Raw genomic sequence first — 22,375 nt, forward strand, 5'->3', positions numbered from 1 at the left:
TTCAAGGGGAAAGGCCACAAATTTCACATCTATATGGGAAGATTATAAATGAATTAGTGTTGTGTTTTAAAACCTCCAGAGGACATATTTCCATAATCAGAAGAAAGTAAATTTTAAACATTAAAAATTCCCAGTTTATTTTCATTCTGAAATAGAACTACCAAAAAACAACAACAAAAAAGTGAGTGTGTGTGTGTGTGTGTGTGTATTTAACTTATGAGATTTGGTGGTAGAGAATCTAAGCTCCCTGACACTAATGGTTACTTATCTTGGCTTTATCCATAGTAACAATCACAGAGCTAACAATAGGCAAGATATTAGATGCTGTGTTACAGTTTTATGCATAGTACAAAGTTGGAGTTGCTAACATTACAAGAAATTTTTCCCATTTACATAAATCTTTAGAGGTCTATTGTATCTCAAATCCTATTTTTTCAAGGATTTGCTAGACAGATTTTTTATCCAAGCCTTACTGTACCACACACGGATTTTCTTTTGTTTAAAAATAAATAGTGTACAGGGGCTCCTGGGTGGCACAGTTGATTAAGCATTGGACTCTTGGTTTCGGCTCATGTCATGATCTCAGGGTCATGAAATTAAGCCCCGCCTCTGGCTCTGCACTGAGCACAGAGTCCGCTTAAGACTCTCTCTCCCTCTCCCTTGGCCCCTCGCCTCCCAACTCTCGCTCTCATAAATAAATAAATCTTTAAAATTAATTAATTAATTAGTATTGTACACACTAATGCATAACAGAGGCTTATTTCTCCACACTTTAGAATGCTTCTGTGTAAAATCTTTAAAAAAATTTTTTGCCTTTAGATACTTGTTATATATCATAGAGTGCAAACAATAAGATCAACTTTGTCATATTTAAAATTTACCCATGTTATTATTTTATGAATGATTTTTCCTCCCTGGAAGGTGTGTGCCATATTGCTGACTTTTAAAATAATTCCATTAGAACACAATACTTCTGTAGAGCAGGAAAAAAATATTTGGGACTCGTCAGTTAAATGCAACAAAATACAGCAAAAGTACATCCTCTCTTTGATATTGGAACTAAGGAAGGATCAGGTAAAGCACCATGGATCGTCAAACATGAAGCATGGACTTTAGAGTCAAACACACCCGATTTTGTATCTAGCTCCAACACTTACAAACTACTTAAGGTTCTACAAGTACTTTAAATTCTTTGAGTCTGACTGCTATCAGCCATGATAGGGATAATAGTCTTTTTCTCATAGGTAAATTGTAAGGCTTGAAGAGATGATGTCAATAAATCATTTTACATGGTATTTAGCCCATAGTAAGCAATTTTTAAGTAGCAATGATTGCTTTGTTACAATCTCTTTAGCATAGCTTGGGAATATAAAAGTTCTATCTTTATAGTATTTAGTAAAAAAAAAAAATTTAGGTCAATCAGAGGTCAACTTGAGAAATCTAACCAAGATATGAAAGGATAATTTAGTACTTCAAACTGACCTCAACATTTGACTATTCTGAAGAAATCATGACATACTTTCTCTTACATGACACAAATTTTGGCTAAATAAGAAAAAATAAAGATAGTTGAGAAAAGGATGGATGTGCATTTACTAGAACTTGCCTGATAAATATTTCATCTATTCCATTATTTTACATGTAATTATTTTAATGTAGCCTAGTACAGTGCTTGTCATAAGGTAGACATTCACTAATAAATATTTGTCAAATTAAAGAGTATCTGTCTGTCTATGGATTTGTACAAGTTCTTCATATATATACAAACCACTTGTCAGTGTTAGATATTGTGAATATTTCTTCAATTTGTCATTTATCTTATTGTATTTTTAATACTTTTATTTGCTTAAGTTTATCATGTTTTCCCTCTATTTTAAAAAGTGATTTTGTGCTTAAGAAGACTTTCTCCATTTCCCTGCATTTAAATGCCTATCCATCTGCAGGGAAAAAAATGTTTTAAGGTGATGTCTTTTTCATTTACCTCAGAGACTTTAGCTCTCACCTGTCTTTAACCCTCACCATTTAAAAATAAAAGTTATTGATGAGGTTGGAGTTAACTCCTGTGAATTGTTTTGTTTTGTTTTGTTTTGTTTTTTCTGGACAAAGCAGAACTGGTAGACATTTCCTGTTTCCAGTACTGCTTCAGAGTTTTCCTATGTTTTAATACTTTGATTAATTCAGTGGGTAGCTAATGAAGCAGAAGTAAAGTTGTGGGGAGGAGGTAAGGGCAAAGGAGAAACAGGAGTTAGATTATGGAGTCAATTCACTTTCTTATTTGGAAGTTTTCACTGAGGACCAAACTAAACCCCATTCTTCTATGTCCAATGGCAGTAAGTTTATTGAGTATTACTTTGCCAGGTACCTTACAAGTACTTTAAACGTATTATCACATCAGTTGTGAATGCACAGTTTGTATATGTATCACATCAGGACATACAGTTACTGTCCCCTTTATTTATAACCAAGGAACTTAGTGTAAAGGGCTTATGTAACTTGCCCCAGTTGACAGTCATTAGCAGAGCTGGTATTCTAACTTTGGAGTAATTCTAGTACCCGCAGTCTTAACCCTAAGGATCTCATGTAACTTAACATGTGAAAAATAAAATATTTTATTTCTACCTCAAAAACTGCTGCTTCCCGATTCTTCCCTAGCTCTGTATCATGTCATTCTCCTGCTAGCTATTGCACTTGGAAAAAAATTCAAACACCAAATACCATGGCCTACAAGGCCCTATAAAATCAGGGGTCTTAGACCTCATCTTGAACATTACTTTTCCTTTTTTTAAAATTAACATATAATGTATTATTTGTTTCAGGGGTACAGGTCTGTGATTCATCAGTCTTACACAATTCACAGAGCTCACCATAGCACATACCCTCCCCAGTGTCCAACACCCAGCCACCCTATCCCTCCTGCCTCCCTCCATTCCAGTAACCCTCAGTTTGTTTCCTGAGATTAAGAGTCTCTTATGGTTTGTTTCCCTCTCTGGTTTCGTCTTGTTTCTTTTTTTTTTTTTAAAGATTTTTATTTTTTTTATTTAACAGAGAGAGAGTACAAGCTGGGGGAGTGGCAGGCAAAGGGAGAGGGAGAAACAGGCTCCCTGCTCAGCAGGGAGCCCGATGTGGGGCTCAATCCCAGGACCCCAGGATCATGAACTGAGCCGAAGGTAGACACTTAACTGTCTGAGCCACCCAGGCTCCCCTGGTTTCATCTTGTTTCATTTTTCCCTCCCTTCCCCTATGATCTTCTGTCTTGTTTCTCAAATTCCTCATATCAGTGAGATCATATGATAATTGTCTTTCTCTGACCGACTTATTTTGCTTAGCATAATACCCTTTAGTTCCATCCACATCGTTGCAAATGGCAAGATTTCATTTTTGATGGCTGCATAATATTCATTCCATTGTGTGTGTGTGTGTGTGTGTGTGTGTGTGTATAAATTATATATATATATACACACCACATCTTCTTTATCCATTCATCTGTTGGTGGACATCTAGGCTCTTTCCATAGTTTGGCTATTGTAGACATTGCTGCTATAAACATTGGGGTGCATGTACCCCTTCAGATCCCTACATTTGTATCTTTGGGGTAAATACCCAGCAGTGCAATTGCTGGGTCATAGGGTAGCTCTATTTTTAACGTCTTGAGGAACATCCATACTGTTTTCCAGAGTGGCTGCCCCAGGTTGCATTCCCACCAACAGTGTAGGAGGGTTCCCCTTTCTCCGCAACCAACAGAATGGGAAAAGATATTTGCAAATGACATATCAGATAAAGGGCTAGTATCCAAAATCTATAAAGAACTTATCAAACTCAACACCCAAAGAACAAATATTCCTTTCTTTATTTTTAACCTTCTACTCAACACTGGCCTTCAAGCATACTAAGTTTATTTCCATCTTAGGAAATTATGTGTTTTACACTTAGCTGCTACTTGATCTTCAGTGGTCACCCTTGAAATTGTGACTTGGATTTCTCCTTTTGGTATTTACCATTTATCTCAAAGTGTACCTTCTCAGAGAAGTGAAGCTTTCCCTGACTACTCAGTTTAAAGTAGCCACTTTATCATTTGCTAGTTTTCCTTCACAGTCATTGGTACTTTATGATACTGTATATAATATTTTTTATTTATTTATTTTTATTTATTTATTTTAGAGAGGAGAGAGCATGTGCATGGGGGGGGGGGCAGAGGGAGAGGGACAGGAGAGAGAGAATCCCAAGCAGACTCCCCATTGAACATGGAGCCTGATGGGGAGCTCAATCCCAGGACCCTGAGACCATGACCTGAGCCAAAATCAAGAGTTGGTTGCTCAACTTACTGAGCCGCCCAGGTTCCCTTCTTATTTAGTTATGTCTCTCCTCTTACTGTATATACAGTACAAATGTAAGCTCCATGAAAGCAGAATTTTAACTGTCTTACACAATGCCATGTTCCCTCTGCTCAGAACAGTGTTTCACATACCATATATGCTCAATAAATGTTTGTTAAGTATATGAAAGGTTTATTGAAAAAGAGAATAATGTCATCAAAACTGTGCATAAGAATATTTATTTAGTAGCAGTATGGAGGCTGGACTGTGGTGGGAAAAGGCTTAATCACGGAGACTAGTGAGAAGACTGTAAAATGGAGGGTGATGTTAGAAATAAGAAAAAATGTAGGAAGTACTAATGACTTAGAACCAACAGAATTCTGAAACTAAATGAGTTGAAGGACTCAAAGACATTTGAAACAAGAAAATGTCATTAATATGAATAAGAAATACTAGGCGATGACAGATAACACTGGGAAAATTATGAATGGTATTTGCAAGAGCAATTTTGAATTTGAGATGCCATTGATAGGCAGGATGTATGGAATTTGGACTTAGAGGGATTTGGACTAAAGATGAAGTTATCTGATTGTGTAAGAATTGCCAAAGGTGGCATTTGGAATGAGAAAGTGGCTTGAGGCTAAACTCACTTTTTGAAGGCAGACAGAAACAAAGAGGAGGCAAGAAGAAAGAGATCATCTGACTATAGACAGGAAGAGGATTGACATTGGATTTGGTAAACAAGGTTACCTTCTGAAACTGAGGAGGTGATTTCAGGACAATGGTGAGTCCTTCTGTCTTAGGTGGAAGAAACTAGCATGGCAATTTCTCTTGATAATATAAGGCAAGCACAAAGGGAGAAGAGATGGTGTGAGAAAGAGCAAAATTCAATGTGTAAGGAGTATAATGAACTCAGTTGGGATTTATGTAAGATTTGGGTATACATAGCTAGAGATTACTGAAGAAATGAGATCACAGCTGTCAGCAGTGAGTGTCAATAACTTTTTATGGAAGCTTGGAAAATGAAGGCAAGGATAGAGATAAAATTAGCTTAGCTTTAGTGGGAAAAAAAAAGAATGGAGAAAGCGCAGGTCTATATCTGAACAGGAGGAGCCAAAGGAATAGTAAAGGAACACAAAATCTTTAACTTATTTAGTAGAACAGGTGTGCAGAGTAGAAAATTTGGAAACTATAACATTAATTTTGCTATTTAGAATTTTTTACCAAAGTTTTTTCACTTTTTTATAACTTCTCCTTTTTTATAACCTTCAGTTATGTGTAACAGGATTAAGAAATCAAACTTTTTTTTTTTAAATGAGAGGATTTTCTTAACCAACAGTATTTGAAATAATATGTTTAAGGATAAGTGCAATGACCTATCTCATGAAGTCTTGACTTTCTTGCCACAGAGCGTGTTTGAGATGTTGGTGGGCCAAGTATTAAAGAAGTTATGGTTTGAATTCTTACTTTGAGAGAGAGGGTTAAACATGAAGACTGTTCTTTGCATTCCCTTCCAATTGTGGGGTATTATGAATATGTGACCCTCCATATCACTCTTTTGAGTGTTCTGACTTACAAAATAAGGTATATAATAGTAATTTTTCATAGGATAATTTAGAGAAATATGTATTTTTTATTTTATTTTTTTATTAAGCATTTTTAAAGCCCTACCATGTACCAGGTTTAAATAAGTTAATGCATATGAAAGGATCATTACATAATAAAAATTCAGTGAATGTAAATTGCTATTAATATTGTGAAAAGTTCCCTGTCTCTCCAAGGACAGAGATACACTGCAAATAATAGTACAAGGAAAGTAAGGATCACTTTGGCCATTGCATAAATTATTCTAATTCAAAGGCCTAAATACTACTTCAAACATTTTCACTGTTAAAATGAGTTAAGAAAGACACTACTGATTAATTATGTATAGGGCCATGACACTATGTGTCATTAATGTGTATAGGAACCATGACACATATGTAGAGAAGAAGTAATTACCGAATTACCAGGAAATAGTCCACTGCAGTCAGTCCAATCATGCAGTTGCCAGGGAAAGCACATTTTTCGGAGTGACCTACACATAAGACTGAGTTGAGTTTGCAAGAGCCTCACCATAGGTAATGTCCTTTCTATCTTTCATGGTCAAGTGGTAGAGGATTGATTGAAACTGAATAACCTTGTCATTTGTTCCTACATTTCAAGCATTTGAGAGCTGCTCTCTGCTGTCTCATGTGCTCTTATACCAGAAATCACAATTAGGTTTTCTTTGAGCGCCTAAACTGGCTGACAGTCAGGGAATCAATATATCCTGTTGCACAGTGTCCAAACCTGCTATTAGTAGAAAAGTAACACTAAAGATGTGTTTCTTTACAGGACAGTGCAGAATTGATCACTTCTCTGCTTCACAGTGGAGCTGACATACAGCAGGTTGGGTATGGTGGCCTCACTGCCCTCCATATTGCTACAATAGCTGGTCACCTGGAGGTAAGTCTTACCTTGGTCACCTGTGAAGACAAACCTGGCTCTTTTGATTCTTGTTCTGAACTATTTTCAAAGGCTGGCTTTTCAGATTCTAGGAGTTGGCTTATTTTTTAGCTACTGAATACGTACATTTATTTTGAGGATCAAGTTAAGCTATATAAATGCTCTTTTGATAGTTAATTCAGGCTGTTTTGTAACAATCTAATCAAACATCAATTAATATAAAGATGGCTGGATACACACAGGCTTTATAGAAATGATTAAGAGCATAGATTTTGGGGCGCCTGGGTGGCTCAGTTGGTTAAGCAACTGCCTTCGGCTCAGGTCATGATCCTGGAGTCCTGGGATCGAGTCCCGCATCGGGCTCCCTGCTCAGCAGGGAGTCTGCTTCTCCCTCTGACCCTCCCGGCCCTCTCCCCTCTCATGCTCTCGCTCTGTCTCTCTCTCTCAAATAAATAAATAAAATCTTTCAAAAAAAAAAAAAGAGCATAGATTTTGGAGTCAGGCAATCACTTACTGTGTTTACCTCAAACAAATTATTGTCATCTCTGTTTTCTTCATTTATGAAATAGAAATTATAATAGGTTTATTGTAATGATTAAATTAGATAATCCATATAAAGCACTTTGCAGATTGCCTCATGTAGATTAAGGACTCAATGAAAGATCATTCTTGCATTCATTCGCTTATGTATTATTTGATTTATTAAGCATCTGTTGTGCCATAGATAGTGTTCTAGTTCTGAGGTGAGAGTAGCAAAAAAATAGGCAAAACTCCATTTTCTTGGAGTTCAGTTGTAGAGAATGAGCTAGACAATAAAGAAAAGAAAACACATAATGTCAGTTAGTAGTAAGCACTAGAAAAATAATAAAACACATTAAAATGAAAAGAGTAGAGAAGTGGGCACCATTTAAAATAAACTATATAGTAAAACTGTATATAAAGTATATGTGATAACACGTGCAAAGACCCTGTGGCAGAAAAGAATTAGTTGTGTTTCAGGGACACAAGTAAACCAAAGTTATTAGTGTGGTGTGAGCTAGAGATAGAGTGATGGAGATGAGGTTGGGTGGATGGTTACAAACAAGATCACAAAGTGCTTTTAAAGACCAAGGGAAGGACTCTGGATCTTGTCTTAGATTTAATTACTAAAATATCAATTTTATACATACAAAGCATTTTGTATTATTTATTTAATCTACTCACAAATCCTCATGAAATAGTTTTTAATGTCACTGCCATTTGATAGATATAAAACCATGGCTCTTCTATAGTCATTGTCTTTAGATATTGCAAAGAGCCATGTCTGGAGTCCTGGTCAGTTTACTCAAAATCCCATGATTTTCCCACTGTATTATTTGTGATAACCACAATATCTTTATTATTAAATAGTTATCTATTTCTCCCTTTTAGTCATGTTACAAGTTAAATTGTACTTCTTTGCTAACACACACACACGCACACGCCAACTGTGAGCAAGTAGAGCTGCATATAAAATCATATATAAAACCTATAAAATGGGTGTGATCCACTTCCCTTAACAGAGTCACTTTAAAGGGCTCTTACATTCAATAAATATTAACAATCTCATTGAGAGCAAAATAGTTTCCTTCATGCTGACATTTCCACCCCTTACTGTGTCTTATTTCTCCCCCCAAAATGGATCTTTTTGGTGAGATTTACTGTAAATATAAGTGAATCTGTGTTACTTATAAGAGGGGAAATTTCATTAGAATCACCTAAATATCAGTGTTTTCCAAAAAAGAAAACAACTGAGGCCAGGGATAAAGTAAATGGAAGGTAAACATTAAGAAGCCTGGGTGGAAGAATTGGCGAGGTAGACATTAAGTTCCAGTGAGATTTGTTCAATCTCTTAATTCAGTGGTGGGGAGGGGAATGGCAGAATATGTTTTGCAAAACAAAATGCTTTTTGTCTACTGCTGAGCTGATTACATTTGTAAGGGATAGACTTACAAGTTTCAAAAGCAAGGTGGTTAAGAGCTTGGTCTCTTCATCTCCTATTCAAATACTCTTTTCTTGCTTTGTAAATCATAGTGTGGAAGGAAATATAATTCTACCAGCCTTGGGGCAAACTTTACCAAAATCATTCCAGATAGGTTTCTACTCTTGTCTTGCATTTCTTCATGGATTCTCCAACGTCCTTTATTAGCTGTTGTTTAACATTTAGTGACTTTTATTGTCAATCACTGCTGGTACATAAAGCAAGTTTTATATACATTAAACTTTATTCTCTTCTTATCTAATGGACTAATTAAGGTACAAATCAGATAATAAAAGAAAATGATATTCAAAAAACCTACAAGCATCATATTCAAAATGCAAAATTATTTTCTTTGAATTATTTTTCCAAAGCTATTAATTGCAATACTCACTTTTAGTATATTTTCCTCCCCCCATATTCATTCATTCACTTAATATATATTTTTGAACCTCTACTTTTTCCATAGTATAGTGCTAGAATATGGAAATGATATAAGAAAATATGACATACTTTTTCCTTCTAAAGACATTATAGTGTAGCTGGACACACAAAATTAATACACAGGAAAAATTATATAAACAATTCAAAAGTAAAATAGTAAGGACGGAAGGGAAAAGAGTCAAAGATCAGAGTGAGTTTGGTAATTAGGAACAATTAGAAACCTAGCAAGAAATAACAACACAAAGTGAGGAGTGTTAGGAATTCACTGGGAATAGAGATCAACATGGACTGAAAGAGTTGGGGAAGGATTTATGAGAGAGGTTTTGAAATTGAGCTGAACTTTAAAGAGTAGTGAGAACTGGACAGAGAAAAGAGGAATCATGTCCAGATATGGTAAGAAGAATGAGCTGAACACATTTAGGGGAGACTGAATATAATGCTAGATGAACAGATTGTGAAGAGTCCCTACAAGTAAATTTGGATGTTAGGAATGGACCAGACTAAGGAAACTGAGAATAAAAGTCCAAGGAGTTTAATTCAATTCAATAAGCAATTATTGTAGTTTATGATGTGTAACACACATGCCTAGATGGTGTGGTAGATAAAGAGATAAATGGAAGACAGAAATTCTTTTTTTTTTATTTTATTATGTTATGTTAATCAACATACATTACATCATTAGTTTTTGATGCAGTGTTCCATGATTCATTGCGCATAACACCCAGTGCTCCATTCAGTACATGCCCTCTTTAATACCCATCACTAGGCTAACCCATCCCCCCATGCCCCTCCCCTCTAGAACCCTCAGTTTGTTTTTCAGAGTCCATAGTCTCTCATGGTTCATCTCCCCCTCTGATTTCTCCCCCTTCATTTTTCCATTCCTACTATCTTCTTTTTTTTTTTTTAACATATAATGTATTATTTGTTTCAGAGGTACAGGTCTGTGATTCAAGTCTTACACAATTCACAGCACTCACCGTAGCACGTACCCTCCCCAATGTCTATCACCCAGCCATCCCATCCCTCCCACCCCCCACCACTCCAGCAACCCTCAGTTTGTTTCCTGAGTTTAAGAATTCCTCATATCAGTGAGATCATATGATACATATCTTTCTCTGATTGACTTATTTCGCTCAGCATAATACCCTCCAGTTCCATCCATGTCGTTGCAAATGGCAAGATTTCATTCCTTTTGATGGCTGCATAATATTCCATTTTGTGTGTGTGTGTGTGTGTGTGTGTGTGTGTGTGTGTGTGTGTGTGTGTATATACCACATCATCTTTATCCATTCATCTGTCAATGGACATCTTGGCTCTTTGCATAGTTTGGCTACTGTGGAGATTGCTGCTATAAACATCGGGGTGCATGTACCCCTTCGGATCCCTACATTTGTATCTTTGAGGTAAATACCCAGTAGTGCAATTGCTGGGTCATAGGGCAGCTCTATTTTCAACTTTTTGAGGAACCTCCATACTGTTTTCCAGAGTGGCTGCACCAGCTTGCATTCCCACCAACAGTGTAGGAGGGTTCCTCTTTCTCCGCATCCCCACCAACATCTGTCGTTTCCTGACTTGTTAATTTTAGCCATTCTGACTGGTGTGAGGTGATATCTCACTGAGGTTTTGATTTGGATTTCCCTGATGCTGAGCGATGTTGAGCACTTTTTCATGTGTCTGTTGGCCATTTGGATGTCTTCTTTGGAAAAATGTCTGTTCATGTCTTCTGCCCATTTCTTGATTGGATCATTTGTTCTTTGGGTGTTGATTTTGATAAGTTCTTTGCAGATTTTGGATACTAGCCCTATATCTGCTATGTCATTTGCAAATATCTTCTCCCATTCTGTTGGTTGTCTTTTGGTTTTGTTGACTGTTTCTTTTGCTGTGCAAAAGCTTTTTATCTTGTTGAAGTCCCAATAGTTCATTTCTGCCCTTGCTTCCCTTGCCTTTGGTGATGTTTCTAGGAAGGAGTTGCTGTGGCTAAGGTCAAAGAGGTTGCTGCCTGTGTTCTCCTTTAGGATTTTGATGGACTCCTGTCTCACATTGAGGTCTTTCAACCATTTAGAGTCTATTTTTGTGTGTGGGGTAAGGAAATGGTCCAGTTTTATTCTTCTGCATGTGCCTGTCCAATTTTCCCAACACCATTTGTTGAAGGGACTAGAAGACAGAAATCCTTGCTCTTTAAAGACACTTACAGCCAATAGGATTTTTTCCCAACAGGAAATGACAAGCCACTGAGAATTTTTAAACAAGATAATACCTGGAGATTTGATAAATAATGTATTGAAGAGGATTTCTTTGAACAAAATGTTTAGAATGGATTCCAGAGTGATGATATGATGATTAAACGGACAGAGATAAAAGATCGGGTAAAGGAATCAATTTGGAGGAGAAATCAATTAGCTCCAACATGTTGAGCTACTGACAACTTCCAAATTTCAAGTGGAAATATTCATTAATCATTTAGAAATACACAACTAGCATTCAATGGAGAAGTTGAGGTTTAGTGTAAGTTTTTGAAAATTATATGTGAAGAGGTGATATTTGAAACCAAGATAGCTGAAAGTTATAAATTGGGCCTAATAGATAGCAAGGCACAGAACCCCTATCCATAGAGACTTGAGAAATTACTGAACAGCCATTGAGGGACAAAGAAGGATTGGTCACAGTGGTGTGAGGAAAACACGGAGATTGTACTATCACAATAATTAGGAGTATAGAGAATTTTGGTAGATAAAGGATCCTGGGTATCAAATGGTGTAGAAAGTACCATGAGTACAATGGGATAAAATACATACAGTTTTTACTTATTATACCAAAAATTTAGATGCTGATTTCACTCCTATTTTTCACTCTTGGTTAGCAGAGATGGTGGCAGTGGATCAGTGGGAGTTCCCTTTCATTAGTAGTCACCTTCTTTTATTGCCCACCTGTCTCTGTACAACAATAACTGATGCTAAGTCTGACAGCCCTCTTTGTCTGCATATATCAAATTCAGAACCTCCATTAGTGTCTCAAGTGTGTTTGTCCTCCCATAATTGTGAATTCTATTAAACAATTTTACAATAAAATTTACATTGACTAGGCAGCTGTCTCCTTCAATAATAGAAGAGAACATGTGCTGTGGCTTCCTAGACATGCTGATTGCAGTTTGAGACTCAGATTTAGGCTTACTGTTCTTTGAAAAGGAGGCAAATAGTGCTTGTCCCAAGTCTCACTACTTCTCCCTGATTTATCCATCAGTACATGTGCATATGCTGCTTTATACAAGGCCCAAGATCCTGTCGGCAAACTACAAAAATGCATGAAACCCTCTTTTCCCCTCTGCATCCAGGAGGCACATGCGTCATGTGCTCCTGCAACCATGGAAAATGAAAAATAGTAGCTCATATTTGGTAGTGCTTGATTATTCACGTGCATTTGTCATTTGGCTCTCCTGTTAGATAGCTACCATTACTCTTAGTTTATCAATGAGGAAACTAAGGATTGGAGAAGTTAAATGACTTCCACAGGGCCATTCAGACAATAAATAAATGAGATGAGTAGGACTCAAACCTCATTATCTACTTCAAATCTGTAGTCTTGTAAATAAAAAAACAATTGTTCCCTTTTGACTCTTGTATGTGTTGCTAAAACAGGCTTACACCCATAAGCCACAAAAAACGTATTCAGAAAACAAAGCATAAACTGAATATCTTACTATCTAAAGCCCAGACATTGTTACATATACAATTTAAGCAACATTAATTGATTCAAGAATAACTTTTTATGGTACTTAGTATATGGGCATCAGAATCCATGGATGTATAATGCATGTATATGAGCACACAACACACACATACATCACACACACACACACACACACACACACACACACACATCCCCCAAGTGTAAAACACTTTATGCTTCATCAAATAACTCTTGTAAAAGCTGTTACACTTTGATGTTTCATGCAGTAGCTTCTAAAGTTATCAGGAGACAAATCAATTATCTGTAGCTGTAGACAACTGTTTGAATAGCAAGCAGAAAAGCATGTCTGGGATGGCACAATATGTAATATGTAGGGGTTGTGGAGTGTTTTATTTCTCACAGAAAGTCACAGTTTCATATACACTTGGTGCAGGTGAGAGTCTTATTTTAATAGTTGAATTTATTCTATCCTACCTTATCCTTTTTTCAGGTTGTAAACACTTACCCAAACACTGCTTCAGAAATTCTTCCCAGTTATTTTGGAATTTATTTCTGATTTCAAGGAAATGCTATTGATGTTGTTCCAGTTCACTCTTAAGTAAATCATCTGAATGTTTCAGGAGAGAGTTTTGTTTACCATGAAGCTTCTGACTCTCTCTAAGTTATTTCTTTTAAAATGGCTTTAGTTTTCTCCCCAAAGGCACGAACAAGTGAATGCGTGGAATTATAAAATGTGCTCTCTCCCTCTTTCTTTTTCTCTCTCTCTCTTAAAGAGATAATGTGCTCAGGAGTTTTATAACTAAAAAGTATCAGATCTGCCTCCAGTCTAATGAATAGGCAGTGGTCCCTTATGAACTCCATTCTGAATTAGAAAAATTAGAACCCTATGTCATTTCACAATGTGCGGCACCTTTGCCTTATCTCTGATGTCTCCCAAAATTTTGCAGGCAGAGAAATAAATCCTATATGAACATCATGGGCTACTATAATTCAGGTACAAAAAGCACAGCAAGGGCCAAAGATACCAGTTAATGTACATTATTATAATTGTTCAAATATCAATCTAGTGAATGCCATTAATGATTGATAGGTATTCTAATTACCATTCTTTTTTTTAAAGATCTTATTTAATTATTTCAGAGAGAGAGAGAGTGAGTGAGAGAGAGCTTGAGGGGGGTGGGGCGGAGAGGCAGAGGGAGAAGCAGATTCCCCGCTGAACAGGGAGCTGACATGGGGCCAGATCCCAGATCCACAGATGCTTAACAGACTGAGTCACCCAGGCGCCCCTCTAGTTACCATTCTTTGGCATGAACTCTAAACTTGGTCTGAATAGTCATTTGCAGATCTGTGATGCCAAAGTTTAATATACCTTCACATCAAATGGTTAAATCTGAAACTAAACCATTATTATATGCATAGTCTTTGAGAACTGAGACCTGATTTAGAAACACCACATCTCCTGTGGCATTCAAAAGTGGTTTTCTCAGAAGTCGAAACTAAGAAGCTCTATGTCCTAATTACCGAATGTGCTCAGTATTACAGAATACTGTTTATTAAAGGCAAAGAGAGTCTCCTACTGTCTAGGCTTTTGGTCTAGAGACTGAGACAGGATCATAGATTATATATCATAATCAGTCATTTTATGGTTTCAGAAGCAGTACCTTAAGTGGTATCAATTGTAAGATTGATACAAGAGGACGTTAGCTTGAGTGTCACTTTTTTCGTACTCAAGTCTTTGCCATAGGTTCGATTAGCTATTATTAAACATTAAGTACTGCTTTTGGGGTGAGGCAAAAGAGCATAAGCAGGAAAAGCTTTATAGGCTAATAAAAATGTAAATGAAGTGTTCATCAGCTTGCTACCATGGAAATGATGAAAGAAACATTTCCTGAGAAATTAGATTCAAAGATTATTGCTAATCAAATCAACCTGAATGAGAAATCCCTTTGTAAACATTCAGCGTTTTGTGTGAATTTGCCTCTCTACGCCAACCCTTCTGTGCACTGAATTTGATTCCAATATCCTAGGTACTCCATACATTTTTTAAAAAAGGATGGATAGATATAGATAAGATAGATATATAACATGATTTATATATATCACATATTTATATATAAATCATGTTATGCAATGTATCAGCTAGGCAGAAATAATCTCTGTGCTAGATATCTGTGACAGTTGATAAGAAACAGCTATAGATTTTGATGCATGTGCACTTAACCTTCTTTTTCAATGCCATATTCCCTACCAGGAATTTGAAGGCTGAGTTATGAGTCAAGGTTTCTACAGCTTGCTTAAGTCACATCCCCAGAGTTTCAGAACCTCTAAGCCCCCTATGTCCCAGGATGACAGGAAATTGCTACTCTTTTTCCCCTCAATTAGGAATACATGGGAAGACCAATACTTTCTACCTGTTCTTTAAATACAGTAATAAAGTAGATGGTGAGTTCTACCTACTTTCCCTCAGGGATGATCCATTCTGGGATGGTATTTAGAGAGTAGAGCCCTTTAAGTATTTTAACTTTTCTAAACATTGTGTAAGCTATTCTCCTTGATGATTCCCTTTGGTGGATCTCCAAAGAACCTTTAGAAACTTTCTGAGGTTCCGGTAGTGGGAGTGAGAGGCTAGAGCCACGACAAGTGGCTCTCAAGAGCTGCCCTCTGTCATAGCATCTCTCTTCTGAGGTGTCCGTCAAAGGTACTCGGCACCTCTGTTTCTTATCACTTGTTCTTCCACGACTGAATATCAGACTAATATAGCCATTATAAAGCATGGAACTATTAAGGAAGTCACACAAAGGTTTCTGGAGTTGCTCTGAGATACAATTCAAGTGTAACTACTTGAAGTTATCTTTAACCTTTCTGCCTTTACTTTTTTCTGTGCCCTGAAGCAGGCTACTAGCTCCCTCAGTTCTGGGCTGAGCTGTCTTATAATTACTGCAAATTTCCACATCTGAGAAAGATCCTGGCAAGAGTTGAAGAATCATTTTCATAATTCTCTCCTGAAAGGTATACATTGAGCTATCCAGGAGATTTGGGGGGAAAATTCCAAATTAAATAAGACAAAGGGCAATGGATGCAAATCTTTTGTCTGGAGCAATCAAAGATATTATGGGTAGTGGTCAATACATTCCTTCATTCTGTCATTCCTACTGTCATTATCTTACTCTATATTCATATCATCATTATCTTACTGAACTTCCTGCAATAGTATTCTGCCTTGTAAGGCCTGTCTTCCAGTCTTTTACAGTCTACTTTATCCTAAACACTCCTGAAATTTTGCCAGATTCTCTAACACATGGCTTTGGTAAAGTCATTCCTCTGACCAAGAAACTTGCTGACTCCAAAATACACCCAGCAGGGGATTAAGTGGTAGTGATCCAGTTCTCCTACTTTTTCAGCCATGGGTTTTCATGCTTTTCATTTACAACCCACACTCTAAATTAAATTAACTGTTATGCATTTATATTCCCTATGCTTTTTATCACACTGTAGTCTCTTTATAGTTTGCCTCTCCCACCCATCCTCAAAGTTCAGCTGAAATGCCACCTTCATGAAATTGCTGGATTCCTCTAGCTTGAGGTGTTTTCATGTTTCTAACAACCAATAGTACTTTATCTATACCTTTCTTATAGCATTTGACACTGCTTGTTTCAGAAACATGGTTTTATTTTATTATTTTATTATATATTTTTCTTGAGCATAGGAACTGCATGTGAAAACCTTTATAGCTCTCACAGATTCCAGTATTGTGCTTTTGCATATAGGTTTTTAATAATTGTTTGATGAATGACTAAATTAATGATTATTCAAGTGTTCTTTTACAAATCACACAGAATGAAGAAAATGATTTCTCCTCTCAGTAAATGCACAAGACATTATAAAGATACCTTTAATAAGGAAAGTAGCTTACAAAATCACAAGCAATTTTCATGAATAGCTTCATACAAATTACTCTTACAAAATCTATAAAATGAAGGATACAGCCTATATAAACAAAAATAATGATTGTTTTGTTTTTAAAAGTTTCTGTCTGCCCATGCAATATATCTGTTTTAAAGTTTTCATTTATTTATTTATTTTTACATGTTAATATTATCTTTATTATTTTAAGTTAAAACAAATTTTTAAAATAGTCGAATAGAGTTTCATTTAAGCTAGAACTCTCATTTTCTTCTCCTAACATCCCCCAGATATTTGTGGAATTCTGTATGCTTTTATTTTTTAAAGTTTTTATTTATATTCCAGTTAACTAATACAATGTAATAATAGTTTCAGGTGTACAATTTAGTGATTCAACACTTCCATACAGCACCCAATGCTCATCACAATAAGTGCACTCCCATTTAAAATATAAAGGAGGAGTTTGGACTCAATCTAATGAAGTTTGACCCCACCAAAAGAGAATAACAGAGTTTAAATTATTCTACTCCACAGAAAAGAAATCCAACATACCCATAAGGGAGCATCATTAGTCTTTTAGATCTGCATGTCTCTCTCTCTGACTTGGCTGAATTTTCCTAATCTCCATTCTAATCAGTAATGTTGTCTCCAATCTCACATGTGAATTGTGCTCTCTGGCATAAAATCAGTTACTGACTCACAGTCCTGTGCTATCACACAGCCTCAGCACTGATAGCTTGTGATCCATTTATGAAGTGTCAAGATAAATAAAGATCTTCAGATTATTTATATCTGCTATTTTCCCCAGTAAACTTATACTTAGAGAATTACTATATGTCTAATCCCTCTCCAACTTGATTTTATATCTTTTAGCCTAATTGGTGGCCAAACTGAATATACAACTTTCACATTGATGATGAAAGAAGGGTGTAAATGTGTTGTTCCAATAAGGAACGTGTCCTGGTTTAGACGTTGGCACTCCCATCAGCAAGTGTGATAACCTAAATACTTGAAAATAAGTTGTGGAATATTTGGGATTATTTTATTGATGTCTTATTGTTTCTATTAAGTAGTTGCTTCTAGCTTTTCTGGGTATCCCCAAGAAAGTGAAAATCTCCTGTGAATCAGGTAAATTCAGTAATTTTCAACTAACTAAACACTCTTTAAGCACTCCCACATATGAAGATATTAGAATGGGGTTACAGAGATGTATAGGATGCATTCTTTTCTTGAGATACTTTGCCATTCTACACTTCCTTCTTTTTGGCAAGAGAACAAGTCTGAACCCTCATTGGAACTTGTGGAATTGTTGAGATTGTGTCTAATTTAGAAAACCAAATCTTTATTTATTTTTAAAGATTTTATTTATTTATTTATTTATTTATTTATTTATTTATTTATCAGAGAGGGAGAGAGTGAGAGAAAGCACAAGCAGGGGGAGCAGCAGGCAGAGGGAGAAGCAGGCTTCCCACTGAGCAATGAGCCCTATGTGGGACTAGATCCCAGGACCCTGGGATCATGGGTAACCAATTCTTTTAAATGAGAGTTTGTTTTTCTGACGTGAGCATCTTTATTGTTTTTTTTTTATTTAAATTCAAATGAGCGTTTAAATAAAATTTGTAACTGAACAATGTGAATAATAAATTTACCTTTGGTGGGGTGCCTGGATGGCTCAGTCGGTTGAACTTCCAGCTTGATTTCAGCTCAGGTCATGGTCTCAGGGTTGTGGGATCAGCACCCATGTTGGGCCCCATGCTCTGTGGGGATTCTGTCCCTCTCGCTCTGCTCCTCCCCCAGTGCACATGTGCACACACTCTCTCACTCTCTCTAAAATAAATAAATAAATAAATAAATTTACCTTTGGTGTACTGCTGTCAAAATTATGGTGAAAACTCTCTGTGTTTTAGGCCTTAAAATTTTGCACATGTTATGACCCAGCAAATCAACTTCTAGAAATTGATTTTATGGAAATAATAGGAAATTGGATTGCAAGAATGCTCATGTAAAATAAATAAGGAAAAAATCTAAATGCCCAGAAATATTGATTAAATCAAGCTGATCTATGGGTACAGTGGGATACTATGTATTCATTAAACATGGCATTGCACAAGTTTATACAGTTACATGGGAAGAGGCTCACAAGGACTTATGAAACAATGATGTTATTTAAGCTTCATTTTACATTTAAGGTTCTTTTTTTCTTTTTAGTTTATCTTATTAGTAGGCTGAATACATTTTCTTAAAAATATAACTTTACAAAATTGACTACACAGTTAATGGCTACACACTTCACCCTCATTGCTACCCAAAGGTAAGGTAACTGCTATTCACATTTTGATGGATATTCTTCCAGAGTTTTTCATATATATTTTTTCTTCAAAAATATAATCACACTAAATGCTTCTAAAACCTTTTCTTATTTAAAACATACTTGGGACAGCTTTCCAACTGTGCAACACATTCTTTGATTCTTATATAAAAGTATTTTTATTGAAAAAAGTATGCGTACAAAAGGATATATATATATAAAAACATATATGAACTTCCTCATAAGAGCTTCATGTGAACTTTTGTGACTCTCTCTCTCTACATTTATGAAAACTATTCTCTTACTTTCCTTGATATTTTGTATATGTATGTGTATCTTTTAATATCATGAATTATATTGTTTTGTTCTTAACATTTTTATGTTCTTGAATATTATGTATATGGAAATACATATTTGTTGTGACATATTTCTTTTGCTCAACATTAAATATGTAAGATCCATGTTAATTTGTGTAGCTGTGATTCATTTTTCCTTCGACAATTTATTTATCCGGTTTATTCTTGATGAACATTTGAGTGATTTTAAATATTTTGCTATTATAGATAAGGTTGTATGATAATATGTATATGTATTTCCTGACATATTACCACAAGATACTCTCTAGGATATAAATCTAAGATTAGAATTGCTAGGTTATAGAATATGTGAATGTTCAAGGGATTGATCTAGTTGACAATCCCACTCAGTGTATAATTGACTGTATGATTGTTTTCTTGCTTCGTATCCTCACCAACATTAGTATAGTAGACACGTTTTTTCTCTCCAGCTGATAGATATGGAATAGTATCACATTTGGTTTTAATTTGCATTTATCAGCTTACTTATGAGATTGAACATTTCTCACGTGTATGTGGCTCTCAGAATTACCTTTTTTAATAAGTACCTTTGTGTATTTTTCTATTGAATGGCTAACCTATTTTGATTCACAAAAATTATTTTCAATGTATTATGAATAATAATTTTTTTAGAGGGAGGGAAAGCGAAAGAGAGAGAGAGATGGGGAGGGGCAGGTGGAGAGGGAGAGAGAGAATCTTAAGTAGGTTCCATATGCAGTACAGAGCCCAATGCAGGGTTCAATCTCACAAACCTGAGATCATGCCCTGAGCTGAAATCAAAGTTGGACACTTAACCAACTGAGCCACCAAGTGCCCCATGAACAATAATTTAAAAATAATAATTATGCACTTATTAAAAGCTTATTATGTGCCGGGAAATGTTCTGAGCACATTGCGTAAATTTTCTTGTTTTAGCTAGGGGATAAACATCATTATTAATTTTGTTTTACAAATTAGGAGATTGAGATACAGAAAGGTTAAATAACTTGACAAAGGTTATTTGTAGATCACAAAGCTAGTAAGTAAGTGATATTCTATCCTAGGTGGTTATGATCTTAACCACTGTTACTAAACTATCTCTCCTTTCTCTTTATAGTTATATATGCTACAAATATCTTCTAATTTATAGTTAATGCTTTCATATATTGTTTAAGAATCCCTGGGATTTTGTGAAGTTATTTTCTTATATTATCTATATTATCTAAATCTTTATTCTATTCAGTTGATCTATTTGAATATTTATGGGACATTACCAGAGTATCTTAATTACTAGCTATAGAAAAAGTCTTAGACAGTCTGTCTAAATACTCACTTATCACACAATGTTGCTCACAATATCCTCTTAATATTTTTAAATTTCCATAGCATCAATATTGGTATGTTCTTTTTCATTCCTGATACTGGTTATTTTGGTCTCTTTTTACTTGATAGTGTTGTCAGAAGTTTAGTAAAGTTGGTTTTGTTGATTTTGTTTGTTTTCTTTTTCATTGATTTTTGCTCTTACCTTCTCAATTTATTTTTTATTTTTATTGACACATAATTGACACATATTTTTATTGACATATAATTTTTTTACAAGACATGAAAATTTTTATTTTAAAAGAGAATGTATTTTTACACAAATCTACAGCAGAGAATTCAAACGTAGAAAAAATAAACTATATCCAAAGGCACAGAGCTCCGTGTCCATTCCCCACTGCTCCCAGTGGTGGGCAGCAATACCTTCGTGCTTTCTACCAAAATATGTGGCAAACCAGGCCCCCCCACAGCCCCTTGAGTGCTGACCACATGTCACTTAAGCGGGACAGCCCACCTGCTGTCCACCTCTCGAGGAGAGGCCGGGGAACCAGAAGGAAGCCGGTTTCCACATGCCTTCTACCAGAATGGTCAGCGCCGTCCAAGCGACAGTGGCCACTGGAGGGGGCCCTGGAAGCCCGTCGAGGGCAGCTCCCTACTCCCCTTCCCAGGACTCAGGGCCTTAGGAAAGGCAGGGCGGGGGCAGCTCCATTTGCAGACCCAGCGCGGGCAGGGCATGCGCTTCAGCCACCTTGGGCTGGCAGAGAAGGGGGTTGTGGATGGGGTGGGGGGGCATGGGGGTCCCAGGCCTGGGACACATAATTGACACACAATATCCTATCGGTATGATCTGGCACAAAAACAGACATATAGATCACTGGAATAAGAATGTATAAAGAACTTACAATTATACATTTTGGGTATTAACCCCTTATTAGATGTATGATTTGCATGCATCTTCTCCCATTCAATAGTTTGCCTTTTCATTTTGTTGATGGTTTCCTTCACTGTGCGTTAATAAGTTTTTAGTTTGATGTAATTCCATTTGTTTAGTTGAGCTTTTATTCCACTTGCCTGAGAAGACTGGTCCAAAGAAATATTGCTAAGACCAATATTTCTTACTTACAGAGCTTCCTGCCTATTTTTTCTTCTAGGAGTTTTATGGTTTCACATCTTACATTTAAGTCTAATCCATTTTGAATTTATTTTTATATATGGTGTAAGGTAGTGGTCCTATTTTATTCTTTTGCATGTAGCTGTCCAGTTTTTCCAATACAATTTTTTGAAGAGATTAATTGACCATATATTTGTAGGCTTTTTTTCTGGGTTCTCTATCTTATTCCAGAGAGCTATATGTCTGTTTTTGTGCCACTATCATACTGTTTTGATTACTCTAGCTTTGTAGTATGTTTTGCAATCAGAGAGTGTGACACCTCCAGCTTTGTTCTTCTTTCAAGATTGCTTTGCTGTTTGGGGTCTTTCATGGTTCCATACAAATTTTAGAGTTCTTTGCTTTAGTTCTGTGAAAAATGTTGCTGGTATTTTGATAAGGATTTCATTAAATCCATAGATCTATTTGGGTAGT

The 22,375-nt window shown here is 36.0% G+C and overlaps 1 protein-coding gene across 1 annotated transcript in view; it reads left to right on the top strand.

The window, feature by feature from the left end:
- Window positions 1-22,375, top strand: part of LOC110570142 (serine/threonine-protein kinase TNNI3K) — a 302,970-nt gene that overhangs the window by 40,529 nt on the left and 240,066 nt on the right. Inside the window, exon 5 of the mRNA XM_021678116.1 lies at window positions 6,690-6,800. Coding sequence (XP_021533791.1) covers window positions 6,690-6,800 — 111 coding nt within the window. The remainder of the gene's footprint in view (window positions 1-6,689; window positions 6,801-22,375) is intronic.

Source organism: Neomonachus schauinslandi, chromosome 4 (assembly GCF_002201575.2).
Source record: "Neomonachus schauinslandi chromosome 4, ASM220157v2, whole genome shotgun sequence".
In the NCBI taxonomy this organism is placed as follows: Eukaryota; Metazoa; Chordata; class Mammalia; order Carnivora; family Phocidae; genus Neomonachus; species Neomonachus schauinslandi.